Genomic DNA, 13,891 nt, shown 5'->3' on the forward strand with positions numbered 1-13,891 from the left:
GAATGGAGTAGGATTTCATCTGATTTTATACTGGACTTTTGTTTTTCTGCTAGTCTGTCCTATAAGAGCCTTTTCCCTGTGGGATAGGAACTTTGTCCAACCAGATTATCTTGTATCTACCTCAGCTTAGTGCTTTTCACAAAATAAGCGACCTGCCTGTCCACTTGTTTTGTTTCATTGTCTGTCTCCCCACTTCTAGACTGTGAGCCCATTGGCTCAATTTGTTGCCGAATTGTACTTTCCAAACGTTTAGTGCAGTGCTCTGCAAACAGTAAGCACTCATTAAATACAAGTGAATGAATAAATGAAACGCTTATCAAGTTCCATTAATAATAATAATAATAATGTTGGTATTTGTTAAGCGCTTACTATGTGCCGAGCACTGTTCTAAGCACTGGGGTAGACACAGGGGAATCAGGTTGTCCCACGTGGGGCTCACAGTCTTAATCCCCATTTTACAGATGAGGTAACTGAGGCACAGAGAAGTTAAGTGACTTGCCATTATAATTACTAATACGTCCAATACAGATATGGCACTGGACTTCTTTATGGCCTGTTGTTTTTTTTAAGTAATTATCCAACCTCCTTCCACCTGTGGTCCTGACATTGAGTTTCGTGACCTGGCAGTTGTTCCGAGACCTAGAAAGGGCAGCAGGAGCGTGGCCTACTAGCTAGACCCCGGGCCTGGAAGTCAGTAGGTCATGAGTTCTAATCCTGACTCCACCACTTGTCTGCAGTGTGACCTTGGGCAAGTCACTTCACTTCTCTGGGCCTCAGTTACCTCACCTCATCCAGGGTGGCCCTGGATGGACTTCCACAAAATTGGCTGGTGACATTGTTATAAATCTTACAATGTTATATTTGTTATATATATAAATAATAATAATGGTATTTGTTAAACACTTACTATGTGTGAAGCACTGTTCTAAACGCTGGGGTAGACACAAGGTAATCAGGTTGTCCCATGCGGGGCTCAGAGTCTTAATCCCCATTTTACAGATGAGGTAACTGAGGCACAGAGAAGTTAAGTGCCTTGCCCAAAGTCACACAGCTGACAAGTGACGAAGCTGGGATTAGAACCCACAACCTCTGACTTCCAAACCCATGCCCTTTCCACTAAGCCACACTGCTTCAAGTAATATATGTAATATATATTTAATGGTGATCTGCTGCCAGGCACTCTAGTAAGTGCTGGGGTAGATACAAATTAGTCAGTTTAGACACAGTCCGTGTTCCACGTGGGGCTCACAGTCTTCATCCCCATTTTACGGTTGAGGTAACCTAGACCCGTGAAGTGAAGTGACTCTCCCACGGTCACCCAATAGGCAAGTGGCAGAGCTGGAATTAGAACCCGGGTCATTTGGACTCCCAGGCCTGGGCTGTAGGCCTCGCTACTTCGCCATATTTTACCGCGTGTCCTACGTCAGGCACTCGTTGTCACAGAGTAGTGTGGCCTCTTGGATACAACACGTGCCTGGGAGTAAGAAGGATTTGGGTTTTAATCATGATGACTCCACTCGTCTGTTGCTGTGTGACCTTGGGAAGTTGTTTCACTTCTCTGGGATTCACTTCTCTCACCAGAAAATGGGGATTAAGACAGTGAGCCCCATGTGGGACATGGACTGTGTCCAACCTGATCTCACCCCCCATGAGCTTGTCGTGGGCAGGGATTGTGTCTGTTGTACTACTGTACTCTCCCAAACGCTTAGTACAGTGCTTTGCACTCAGTAATAATAATAATGTCGGTATTTGTTCAGCGCTTACTATGTGCAGAGCACTGTTCTAAGCACTGGGGGAGATACGGGGTAACCAGGTTGTCCCACGTGAGGCTCACAGTTAATCCCCATTTTACAGATGAGGTAACTGAGGCACAGAGAAGTTAAGTGACTTGCCCACAGTCACACAGCTGACAAGTGGCAGAGCCGGGAGTCGAACCCATGACCTCTGACTCCGAAGCCCAGGCTCTTTCCACCGAGCCACGAAGCGCTCAATAAATATGACTGACTGAATGAATGAATAAAATCTCTGCCCCTTTTTGCTCCCCTGATCAAAATGAATCATTGGATCCCTGTGCATACCACAGAGATTTTTAGGGGATGGAATAGTGTGGAAAGTTCAAATCCCCGATTATATTTAGGACCTCAAAAAATAGAGGGGTGGAGAGAGAGGATGGTCATTGTTTTTGTTAAGCGGTTACTACGTTCCAGGCACTGTACCAAGCACTGGGGTAGAAAGAAGCCCCTTGGCCTAGTTGGTAGAACCCAGATCTGGGAATCAGAGGACCTGGGTTCTAATCTCACCTGTTGTGTGACCTTGGGCAAATCACTTAACTTCTCTCAGTTTCCTCATCTCCTCTTCTTGACTCTAAGCTTGTCGTGGGCAGGAAATGTGTCTGTTTCTTGTACTGTACTCTCTTAGTAAGTGCTGTGCACACTGTAAGCGCTCAATAAATACAATTGACTAATTGATACAATCCCTGTCCTCTGTCCTAACTAGACTGTGAGCCCCATGTGGGACAGGGACTGTGTCCAACCTGATTAGCTTGTAATAATAATAATTGTGGTATTTGTTAAGCACTTACTGTGTGCAAAGCACTGTTCTAAGCGCTAGGGGATACGAGGTGATCGGGTTGTCCCACCTGGGGCTCACAGTTTTTTTAATCCCCATTTGACAGATGAGGTAACTGAGGCACAGAGAAGTTAAGTGACTTGCCCAAGGTCACAGAGCTGACTAGCAGCAGAGCCGGGATTAGAACCCATGACCTCTGACTCCCAAGCCCGCGCTCTTTCTACTGAGCCACACTGCTTCTCTATCTACCCCAGTGCTTAGTACAGTGCCTGACACCTAGTAAGCACTTAACAGATGCCATCATTATTATTATATCTGCGTACAGTAAATTCTCATTAAATACCACTGATTGATTGAGGTTCACAGGGTATGGGTGAGACAGAACTGTACTCTCCCGAGTGCTTAGTACAGTGCTCTGCACACAGTAAGCACCTAAGAAATACCATTGGTCGTTTGATTGATTTTGATTATTCAAAAATTAAGAGCCACTCCTTTGGGGCTTTTTCAGTCCTGATTGGAAACTCCTATAAGAGGCCAGGAATGAGGAAGTCTGGAAATCCAGCTCAAAAAATTGGGAGGGTAGTAATAATTCTGATGGAGGTAGTTGTTAAGCAGTTACTCTGTGCTAAGCACTGGGGTGGATACAAGCCAAAGGGGTTGGACACAGTCCCTGTCCTACGTGGGGCTCACAGTCTCGATCCCCATTTTCCAGATGAGGGAACTGAGGTCCAGAGAAATGAAGTGACCTGCCTAAGATCACAAAGCAGACAAGTATAGTTGCCCTTCTCCTTACTCTTGGGGAACGAGAACCTGAGGTCACAAAGTTCTGTGGTCGGCTGACCAGCCGACCAGGACTCTGTTCAGCACCACTCTTCCCGTCCAGAAAAATCACTTAGGATAGCTAACGAGGCAAAGCCAGCGCTAGGTTTATCTGGGCAACATGGACATTAAAAATGTGGAGCACCACATGTTAAACTGCAGAGATAATCTCAAAAGACTGGTTTGCGTGGTGGAGATTTGCTTTACTAAGAGTATTTTCTCCCAACTCAGCCTTTTCACCAGAGTTACAAATATTAAGATTGCCTATACATTGCTTATTTATTCATATTACTGGGTTTATCCATCCATCTATAAGCTGTAGAGTTGATCTACTAATGGATATTTTTGCCCAACTCAGCCTTTTCACACAGTTACGAAAACTAAAACTGCCTATAAATTATAGTAATGATTATAATTATGGTATTTGTTAAGCACTTACTAGGTTCCAATTAGTGTACTAAGCGCTGGGGTGGATGTTGGCAAATGGGCTCGGACACAGCCCCTGTCCCACATGGGGCTCACAGTGTCAATCCCCACTTTCCAGGTGCGGTAACTGAGGCACAGAGAAGGGAAACGACTCGTCCAAGGTCACACAGCAGACAAGTGGAGGAGCCGGGATTAGAACCCGTGACCTTCTGACTCCCAGGCCCAACCTATATCCACTCTGCCTTCTATTCATATTAGTGTCCGTTTCCCCCTCTAGACCCTAAACTCGTTATGGGCGGGGAACGTCTGCTGGTCCCATTGTAACGTACTCTCCCAAGTGCTTAGTACAGCGCTCTGCACACAGGAAGCACTCAATAAATAGGATTGATCGATTGACTGTTACCATTAGCGGATTTCTCATAAAACTATCACTTCCAGTCCTACCCCCGAGTAGCCCAACGTTTATTAAAGTGCCAGTGGAAGTTTAATATGCATCGGTACCGTTTTAAGAATGTGAAATATACTGGATATTTTGATCCTGTTTGGTATTCATGTAAAAGATTTGATTCTCATAGCTTCTGTGTGTAAAAAAATTTCAGCGGCCCTGTTAAATAGCTGGTCATGGAGTTGACATCAGGAATATTGATTCAGCTAGTAGCTTGATTCTTCCCTGGGCTCTTTGGGATTCCACAGAATGAAAGTGGATATTAGCAGATGGGGTTGAACACAGTCCCTGTCCCACGTGGGGCTCACAGTGTCAATCCCCATTTTGTGTTCGTGAACGCAAAAGCTACTGACATTTTTAGTTGACTCCATTTCTGATCCATAAGGCTAAAAAAGGTATGTGAATTCATACTTAAAAAATGAAGAATTGCATTTTTCCTCTAACTTGAGTACTATGAGGAGGATGTGCTGCTTGTTTTCTTTAGGAGGCAGGTAAATTGTTGATATTGATTGGCCAGGCTGACAAAGTAAATTGGTACCAGTTCATGACCTTGACGCCTGTTTTTACACACACAACTCTCCCTCCGCTAACTAATTTTGTGTTCTCGCGTGATACGTTAGTGAAGCTTAAATGCCTCTATCGAGATTCTACCTAGAAAGGAGTAACGGTGGCTATAAAATGTTTGTTAAAATCTCATCCTGTTGTATGGAATCGCCTTGAATTTTGGTACTCATTGAGGAAAAACCACAAACGTTCTAATGATGTGTTTTCTTGACCTTTTTTTTTTCTCTGCTAGGTAAGTTCTCTTCTACACTCTACGAGACAGGTGGCTATGACATGTCACTTGTGAACTTTGAACCCGCTGCAAGAAGAACATCCAACATCTGGTGTGTGAAAAGTCCAGTTAGAATACGTGATTTTTTTTTTCTTTTTAGAAATTTGTCACCTCACTACGTACCTCGAGAGTTCTGAGTCATCGAATTGACAGTTTCTCTCCTTGTCCTTTCAGTGTCTCATTTCATGCCCTCTTGGAGTTTTAGAGGAGGGTGGTAACAAATACCCTGCTAATCAGAGCTAACTTTCATATTGCTAATAACATACTTTGACTATAAATGGTAGAAGATAAGAAAAATGGAGGGAGAGGGGTTTGGGAGGGAAAGGAAGGGGTCAATAATGATATCCAGTATTTTCTATGTCATTTACACATGTCATAAAGTACTCACGTCATAAGCGCTTAGCTCAGTGCAGTGCACATGGTAGGCGCTCGATAAATGCCATTGATTGATTGAAGTAGATCCAAATTCTAGTGTCATCTTATCAAGTTGGCTTGAGTGCCATTTTTAGTTCTGTTTCATTTGCTTTCTCGAATTGAGCGCTTTGGAGTAGAATCGCGGATCCAGGTCAGTTTCCTTTGAATGTCTGACTTTTAGAAAAAAAAAATGAGGAGAATAACCTAGTTTTTTCTCAGCTTCAGAATGAAAAGCGAAAAATAGGATGAAACGTGGTGAAAAGTTCTGAAAGCATAATACCAAGTAAAATCTTATTTCTCTCCCTCAGGCTATTATTACTGGCCGGCATTTGCACAGTTATAGAAAATCAAGATGAAATATTGGCATTTTTTGGAATTTCAGTTGGGGGGCGTAAAAGTTTTCCAGTTCTCTCTTCCTAGAAATGAATTGCCAGCCACGTAATTCATATATCTCCAAGAGTTCTTATTGCTACACTTTAATAATCTGAAGATTTATAAAAACTACCTAAAAGACAACCCCTTGCTGGCAAAACTCTTAGGAACCAGTGAAATAAGATCTTTCAACCTGCTTAAAGATCTCATAGTTGGATTGCAGTTGGCTTGGTCTATTGACTGCTTTGTTCTGAACAGGGTCTCAGAAATTAAAAACGACAACTAAACAAAGCAGATTGAAGCGTTCTCCTCCTTCCCCCCACTCCCTCCAAGAGCTGATCTGTTTGACCAAGGTTTTTCTGAAGTATTGTCTTACTTCTAGACTCCAAGCTTTAAAAGACCACCTGCAGAGGAGAAGAGATAGTGCAGAGTCGAAGGGAAATTATCATCCGCAAGCTTCCACTCAGCAAGCGTAAATTCTGTTCCGTGCTCCACTTATGATGTACCTCTGTGAACCTGGAGTCGGAACGAAATATGGAATATCTAGAAATGCCTTAATCTCCATTGACTTTCCAAGGATCTGCCAAGTGGTCTTAGCATATAAACATCTCTGGCTGGTGGTTAGCGGGTGTAATTACTAAGCTCTCTGTCGAAGCCTACGCTTTGGACAAGATCAGAGAGAGTTTGGAGGATGGTGACTGATGTATTTTTTTTTTATTGGTATTCCTTAAGCATTTTCTATGTGCCGTACTTAGCACCGGGGTAGATACAAGGTAATCGGGTTGGACATAGCGCCTCTCCCACATGGGGCCCACAGTCTTGATTCCCATTTTCCAGATGAGAAAACTGAGGCACCAAGAAGTTAAGCGACCTACCCAAGGTCGCACAGCAGACCTGTGGCGGACCCGGGATTAGAACCCAGGTTCTTTACCTCGACTGTGAGCCCCATGTAGGACCTGATTGTTTTGTACCTACCTGAGTAGATTATCACACAGTGAGTGCTTAACAGATGTTGGTAGTAATATAAGTGTTTAACAGATGTCATTATTATGATTATCATTACTGTTAGCTCTAGTTGGAGTATCTTTGAGAAGGAGGAGAAGTACCTTGCACCGAGAAAAGTATCTTAATATTTAAAATGTCAACCTGGTTGAAATGTGGAAACTTGACATTGACAGAAAGTTGACACGAAGATTGCCACGTCAGACGTTGGATTTACCCGTAGCAGAGTAAATCGTGATATTGTCTGTGTCTCGTCGAGGATTGTTGATTGTCGAATTAAACAGTTTGCCAGAGTCTAAAGTCTTTCCCCTTGGTTACAGTGACACGGACTCACATATATCCAGTTCTACCTCAGTTCGATTTTATCCCCAAGATCTGGTAGGTTTCCGTGTGATACGCAGAAGAGTTGGTTTGCTTTCTGAGGTATTTATCTGGCTCAAGTTGAACTCGTGGAATGACAAAGCCATTTTTGTTCCAAATCGGGTGGAAATAACTATTACTTTTAATACTCTAAAGTCTCAAGTCAACCGGTCACTTCTGTCATTTCCTATCCAAGGTAGAGGGGCTAGGCAGCAGGGAGCACAAGGAGTCCAAGGGACCGGGAATATGAATCAATCAATGGTATTTATTGAGCGCTTACTGTGTGCAGAGCACTGCATTAAGCGCTTGGGAGAGGACAGTAAAACAGAGGAGGCAGACACATTCCCTTACAATAATGATGATGGTATTTGTTGAGCGCTTACTATGTGCCAAGCACCGTTCCAATGAACTTACGGTCTAGAGGGGGAGACAGACAGTATTTTAAATAAATCATTTATCATTTAAAGATATGCACGTGGGGCATATACCGAAAGTCCAGAGGTCGCAGATTCCAAGAGGAAGTTCATTTCTTTCATATGTTTATTATTCAGATGACTTTTTTATGGGGGTGGGTAGATAATGTTGGTATTCGTTAAGCGCTTACTATGTGCAGAGCACTGTTCTAAGCGCTGGGGGAGATACAGGGTCATCAGGTGGTCCCATGTGAGGCTCACAGTTAATCCCCATTTTACAGATGAGGGAACTGAGGCGCAGAGAAGTTAAGTGACTTGCCCACAGTCACAAAGCTGACAAGTGGCAGAGCTGGGATTCGAACCCATGACCTCTGGCTCCCAAGCCCGGGCTCTTTCCACTGAGCCAGATAGGTTGGAAGATTCATGGGTGGTCTTCCTTTCTGGAGAGCTTCCTTTAGAAGGTGCCAACATCCACGTACCCTTAATACACTGGCAGAAGGTCAGTTTTACACTAGAGAAGCAGAATTCTTTTCCATTAACTCAGAGTTCTGGGAGAGTGGGTGACTCACAGGTAGATTAGCTGTGATGAGATCCTTTCACCGTGCTTAACTAGGGTTACATTTGAAAGTGTAATGTTGCTTTACTTTGTTTTTCGGGGGGATTTTTTTTTTTTTTACCTATGTAGTTTTCTGACCAGAAGGACAAAAACAGGGAAAAAGTGGTCAGAGATGCAAAGTGGTTGGCACATAGTAAGCGCATAACGAATACCACGATCACTGTCCTCTCGAATTTCAGCTCGTTACGGGCAGGGAACGGACCTACCAGCTCAGTTGTATCGTATTCTCTCAAGCGCTTAGTACAGCGCTCTGCATACAGTAGGCGCTCAGTAAACATCACTGATGCCGACGACGGTACGAAGCGTGGTGCCGAATTGTACTTTCCAAGCGCTTAGTACAGTGCTCTGCACACAGTAAGCGCCCAATAAATCCGATTGAATGAATGAATGAGTCATTAAAGGAGTTGGCCAGCTCTGAGTCCAGACGGTCACTTTTTGGTAGATCTAGAATCTCTCCTGAATGTCCTAGAGTCCTCTAGACCCTAAGCTCGTTGAGGGCAGGGAACGTATCGACCGTCTCTGTTCCGTTGTCCTCTCCCAAACGCTTGGCATCCACCTCTGCACGTAGAAAGTTCTCGATAAATACCACCGATTGGTTGATCGAATGGACAACCACTGTCTAGTTATCTAGATTTGAAGTAGTTTACCCCTGTAGATCGTGCTCCTGGATTTGGGAGGCAAGGCATTCCACTTTCTCCTTCCAGATCCTCAGTTGAGACTCAGTTTCACCGGCTTTTTCACCAAGCCTCCCCCCAGAGTTGCCACTAACCGGTTGTAGTGACCATATCGGAGGGCGCCTCCATCTCCCCTTACTGGCGGAGTTGCTAGGGAGCAGGGACCCACCTAGAGGGTGGTAGCCGATGACAAAACGCAGATCAGCCGTCCTTCCCGATCGGGTCGGCCAGAAAAACGCCCCGTCGACCAAGCGTCCTGACATTTCCGTAGCTGTCTCTCCCGCAGATCCGATTGAATAGAATGCTGACCATGGACACGGATCTGTTGGAGCAGCATGACATCGATCTAAGCCCCGACCTACAGGATCACACGCAACCACCAGACACTGCCGCCCAGAAGATAAAACACTATTATCGCTTCTGGATTCTTCCCCAGATCTGGATAGGCGTTAACTTCGATCGACTCACCCTTTTGGCTTTGTTTGATAGGTGAGAAAGTGAATGGGCGTCTTACAGCTGATTGCGGGGAAGGGAACGTGTCTGTTCGTACTCTCCCAGTCGCTTAGTACAGCGCTGAGCGCACAGTAAGTGCTCAAGAGATACCTTGGTTTAGAGCAACGTATTTGTTTCTTGATTATTTAAAAGTGCTCGTAAATATGATCGAATGAATGAGTGAATGAATAGAAAAAAAAAATAAAGGTGTCTAGCAGGCCACCTGTAAAGATTTTGAAGCCCAGGAAATAGGCTACTAATCCAGTTATCCTGTGTTAAGTTAGTTCAAGTGGTATTTTCTCTTTTTAAAATGGATAAAAATTGAAACAAGTGTACTGTACTCTCCCAAGCACTTAGTACAGTGCTCTGCGCATTGTACACACTCAATAAATTCCATTGTTTAAAGCCGTGTATATCATTTCGTGATTGTTTAAAAGCACTTAGTAAAAATGATCGAATGAATCGATGATTTAAAAAAAAAATAGAGGTATCTAGAAGGCCTCCTGTAGAGATTTTTAAATCCTGGAAAGGCGCTGTTAATCCAGTTATCCTGAGCTAAAATAGTTTGAGTAGTATTTTCTCATTTTGAAATGGATAAAGGTTGAAATGAGTTATCTTTCTAAACTAGGCCTTACATAAAAAGACAAGGTGGTCCTCGAAAGTAATTTTGGAGGCAAGTTATATCGAACCTGGCATAAGTGTGGGAAACTGTCAAATACTTTGCCTTTTACATTTTCTAATCCCAGAACTATTCATATTTTAGGGATTTTCCACATAGATACAGTCTTGACACCTTATTTCTTTTCCCACATCTTCCCTGGAACAGCATTTGAGAAGTGACCGTCCCACTTACTGGTGACTGATTAAATAAAAATTGGCAAGAGTTCCTAGTGGCCCAGTGGAAAGCGCACATGCTTGGGAGTCAGAGGACCTGGGTTCTAATCCCAGTTCAGCCACTTGCCTGCCTTGGACAAGTCACTTTTTTTTAGTGTTACTTATTAAGCGCTTAATGTATACCTGGCACTGTGATATGCACGTGGTAGATACAAGATAATCAGGTTGGTCACTGTCCATGTCCTACATGAGGAGGAGGATGATATTTGTTGATTATGATGGTATTTGATAAGCGCTTTACTATGTGCCAGGCACCGTATTAAGCGCTGGGGTAGATACGAGTTAATCTGGTTGGACACGGTCCCTGTCCTACAATGAGGCTCACAATCTTAATCCCCGTTTTACAGATGAGGTAGCTGAGGCCCAGAGAAGTGAAGCGACTCTCCCCAGGTCACACAGCAGACAAGTGGTAGAGCCGGGATTTAGAACCCAGGTCCTTCTGACTCTCAAGCCCATCCTCTGTCTGCTGGGCACACTGCTTCTCGTAAAAGTAAAATCACTTTCCTCAAATCTCTTAGCTATCTGGGGAAGCAGCTTCACCTAGTGGCTAGAATACAGGCCTTGAGAGTGAGAGGACCTGCGTTCTAATCCTTACTCCACCACTTCCTGCTGTGTGACCTTGGGCAGTTTTACTTAACTTCTCTGTGCCTCGGTTCCCTCCTCTGCAATATGGGAATTGGATTCTGTTTTCCCTCTTACTTAGACTGTGAGTCCCATGTGTAGGACCCATGTGTAGGTCTTGTGTATATCCCAGGCCTTAGTAAAGTGCTGGACATATAGTAAGCAGCATGGCCTAGGGGAGAGAGCACAGGCCTGGGAGTCAGAAGGACCGGGATTCTAATCCCGGCTCTGCCACTTGTCCGCTGTGCGACCTTGGACAAGTCACTTGACTTCTCTGTGCTTCGGTTACCTACTCTGGAGAAGGCGGCTTAAGGCTGTGAGCACCATGTGAGGCAAGGACTGTGTCCACTCTTATTATCCTTATCTACCCCAGCACAGAGTACAGTGCCTGCCCACATAGAAAGCAATTCACAAATACCGAAAAAAAAAAGAAAAAAGCTCTTAACAATTTTGTGATTCTTTGCTAGAGTGTCTGTAGTTCAGTGATCCTTAATCTTTTATGGCAAATCGTATTTTGTCACTAAAGGAGTGTAGGGGAATTGTATTAGCTACCTGACTCATCGTGGTGACATAAATACTATTTGCAATTCTCTCTTTGAATGTGCAGGGACCATCCTCAGCCTCTCCAACGCACCCTCGAAATGGTACCTCCCGCTACATAATCAAAACTTTCTCACAAGTTCTTCCTTGGCCCTGATTTGGTGCTTAAGTATACGCCTATTTTTTCTCTTTCTGCAGGAATCGCGAGATCCTTGAAAATGTGTTAGCTGTCATCTTAGCTATCCTGGTGGCATTCCTGGGATCGATCCTGCTCATCCAAGGCTTCTTCAGGGATATCTGGGTCTTTCAGTTCTGCCTAGTGATAGCCAGTTGTCAGTACTCGCTACTCAAGGTATTCATGCATTCATTCGGTCTTATTTCTTGCGCCCGTACATACTGTGTGCAGAGCACTGTATTAAGCGCTTGGGAGAGTCACTATAACAATAAACGGACACATTCCCTGCCCACAACGAGCTTTATGAATAAATGAATAAATGACTGATATGAACCTAAGTGCTCTGGGGCTGGGCGGTGGGATGAATAAAGGGAGCGAGTCACAGTGATGCAGACGATATCTAACTTTCTAATTAGCTCGTTTCACCCCTTCTCCACATTTTAATGTAGTTTTTTATGGCATTAAGTGCTTACTTTGTGTCAGACTCTGTACTGAGTGCTGGGGTAGATGCAAGGTCGGACACAGTCCCCGACCAGCATGGGGCTTAGAGACTTAATCCCCATTTTACCGACAAGGTCCCCGAGGCCCAGAGAAGTGAAGTGACTGGCCCAAGGTCACATGGCAGACAAGCGGCAGATCCGGGGGCTCATTCTGATTCTCAGGCCCGTGCTCTGTCCACCAGGCCTTGCTGCCTCTCTAGGTGATTATTTGGAGTCAGGAACAAAATAGTTGTACGTCGCACAACTTTCTGAGGCAGACTTTCTGAAGTGGAGTATTTTGCCATGGGTTATGTCCTCCCCTGCAATGGGAATGTAAAGTGAATCGAAGCAGTGTGGCAGAGTGGATACAGGACGGGCCTGGGAGCCAGAGGACCTGGGTTCTAATCCCAGCTCCACCACTTGCCTGCTGTGCCTCAGTTACTCAACACCTATTCTCCCTCCTACTTAGTGAGCTCCACGTGGGACAGGGACTGTGTCCAGCCTAAATCCATTTTGTGTCTAACTCATCTTGTTTCTCTTCTACTTTCAGAGTGTCCAACCAGACTCTTCTTCTCCTCGACATGTAAGTCACTGAGGTCTACCTGAAAAACCAGAGCGTATGTTGAGGCCAAATAAATCAGTCAGTGGTACTTATTGAGCGCTTACTATGAGCGGAGCATAAGATACGACAGAGATACAGTATGACAGAATTAGCAGACACGTTACTGTGCTAAGCAGTGTGCCTCTGTGCTGACCCTGTCCCATCTCTTCTGAAAATACTGTCTCTGGACCCCACTGGAGAAGCAGCATGTCTTAATGAACAGAACCCGGGCCTGGGGGTCAGAAGGACCTGGGTTCTAATCCTGGTTCCGCCACTTGTCTGCTGTGTGACCTCGGGCAAGTCATTTCTCTCTTCTGGGGATCAGTGACCACATCTGTAAAATGGGGATTGAGGTTCCGAACCCCACATGGGACGGGGACTGTGTCCAAATTGATTTGCTTGTATCCTCCCCGTATTTAGTACAGTGCCTGGCACATAATAAGGGCTTAACCAATGCCGCCATCATAGCCATCGAGCTATCAATCAATAAATGATATTTATTGAGTGCTTATTGTGGGCAGAGCACTCTACTAATCCCTCGGGAGAATCCCTGCCCAGACCTTCTCTAGATTATAAGCTAGTTGAGGGCAGGGAATGTATCTGTTGATTATTGTATTGTACTCTCCCAAGCACTGGGTACAGTGCTCTGCACAAGTAAGCGCTCAATAAATACGATTGAATGAATGGATGAATAAATCAGCTGCAGAATCAGAAAGTCGGGAGCCAGAAAAAGGAAAGGTGAGAGGGAGGGAGGCAGGTCCTCTTCTAAGCCTCCGCCTCTCCTCTCCCCACCTCCCTTGGGTGGTCAGTTACTGACTAGTGGCCATCGGGGCTGCTTCCATCCGTAGTCACTGGGGTTCAAGGGATGGATGGATTGGAAAATCGGGGGGAGGACCGAGAGGGAGAGAGAGGAATGGCTGACAGAGAGTTTCCTCTGCTTCAACTGAGAGGCCAGAGAGAGAGAGAGAGAGACGGGGGTGGGGGGAGCAAAGAGAGCAAGAACAGGGGCTCAGAGAGGAGGCGGGAGAGAAAGGAAGAGACCAGAGAGAGCGGAGGGCCAAAAGAGGGAGGGAGAAAGGCCAGAGAGAGACAGAGAGGTAAGAGACAGAGAGAGGTTAGAGAGAAGGGGAGAGAGAGAGAGAGGA

The 13,891-nt window shown here is 44.9% G+C and overlaps 1 protein-coding gene across 5 annotated transcripts in view; it reads left to right on the plus strand.

Annotated features, from left to right (window-relative positions):
* Window positions 1-13,891, plus strand: part of PCNX1 (pecanex 1) — a 199,425-nt gene that overhangs the window by 115,981 nt on the left and 69,553 nt on the right. For 2 of the 5 annotated variants that reach the window (XR_003757855.2, XM_029060164.2), the window contains exons 8-11: window positions 7,202-7,259; window positions 9,216-9,433; window positions 11,690-11,843; window positions 12,696-12,728. Coding sequence is in view for 4 of the 5 variants with exons in the window: in XM_029060164.2 (XP_028915997.1) it covers window positions 7,202-7,259; window positions 9,216-9,433; window positions 11,690-11,843; window positions 12,696-12,728 (463 nt within the window). In the remaining variant the exon portion in view is untranslated. Of the gene's footprint in view, window positions 1-5,054; window positions 5,146-7,201; window positions 7,260-9,215; window positions 9,434-11,689; window positions 11,844-12,695; window positions 12,729-13,891 lie in introns of all 5 variants that reach the window. The other 3 variants (XM_029060189.2, XM_029060198.2, XM_029060183.2) reach the window with 3 other exon arrangements.

The sequence above is a fragment of the Ornithorhynchus anatinus genome, chromosome 1 (assembly GCF_004115215.2).
Source record: "Ornithorhynchus anatinus isolate Pmale09 chromosome 1, mOrnAna1.pri.v4, whole genome shotgun sequence".
Classification (NCBI taxonomy): Eukaryota; Metazoa; Chordata; class Mammalia; order Monotremata; family Ornithorhynchidae; genus Ornithorhynchus; species Ornithorhynchus anatinus.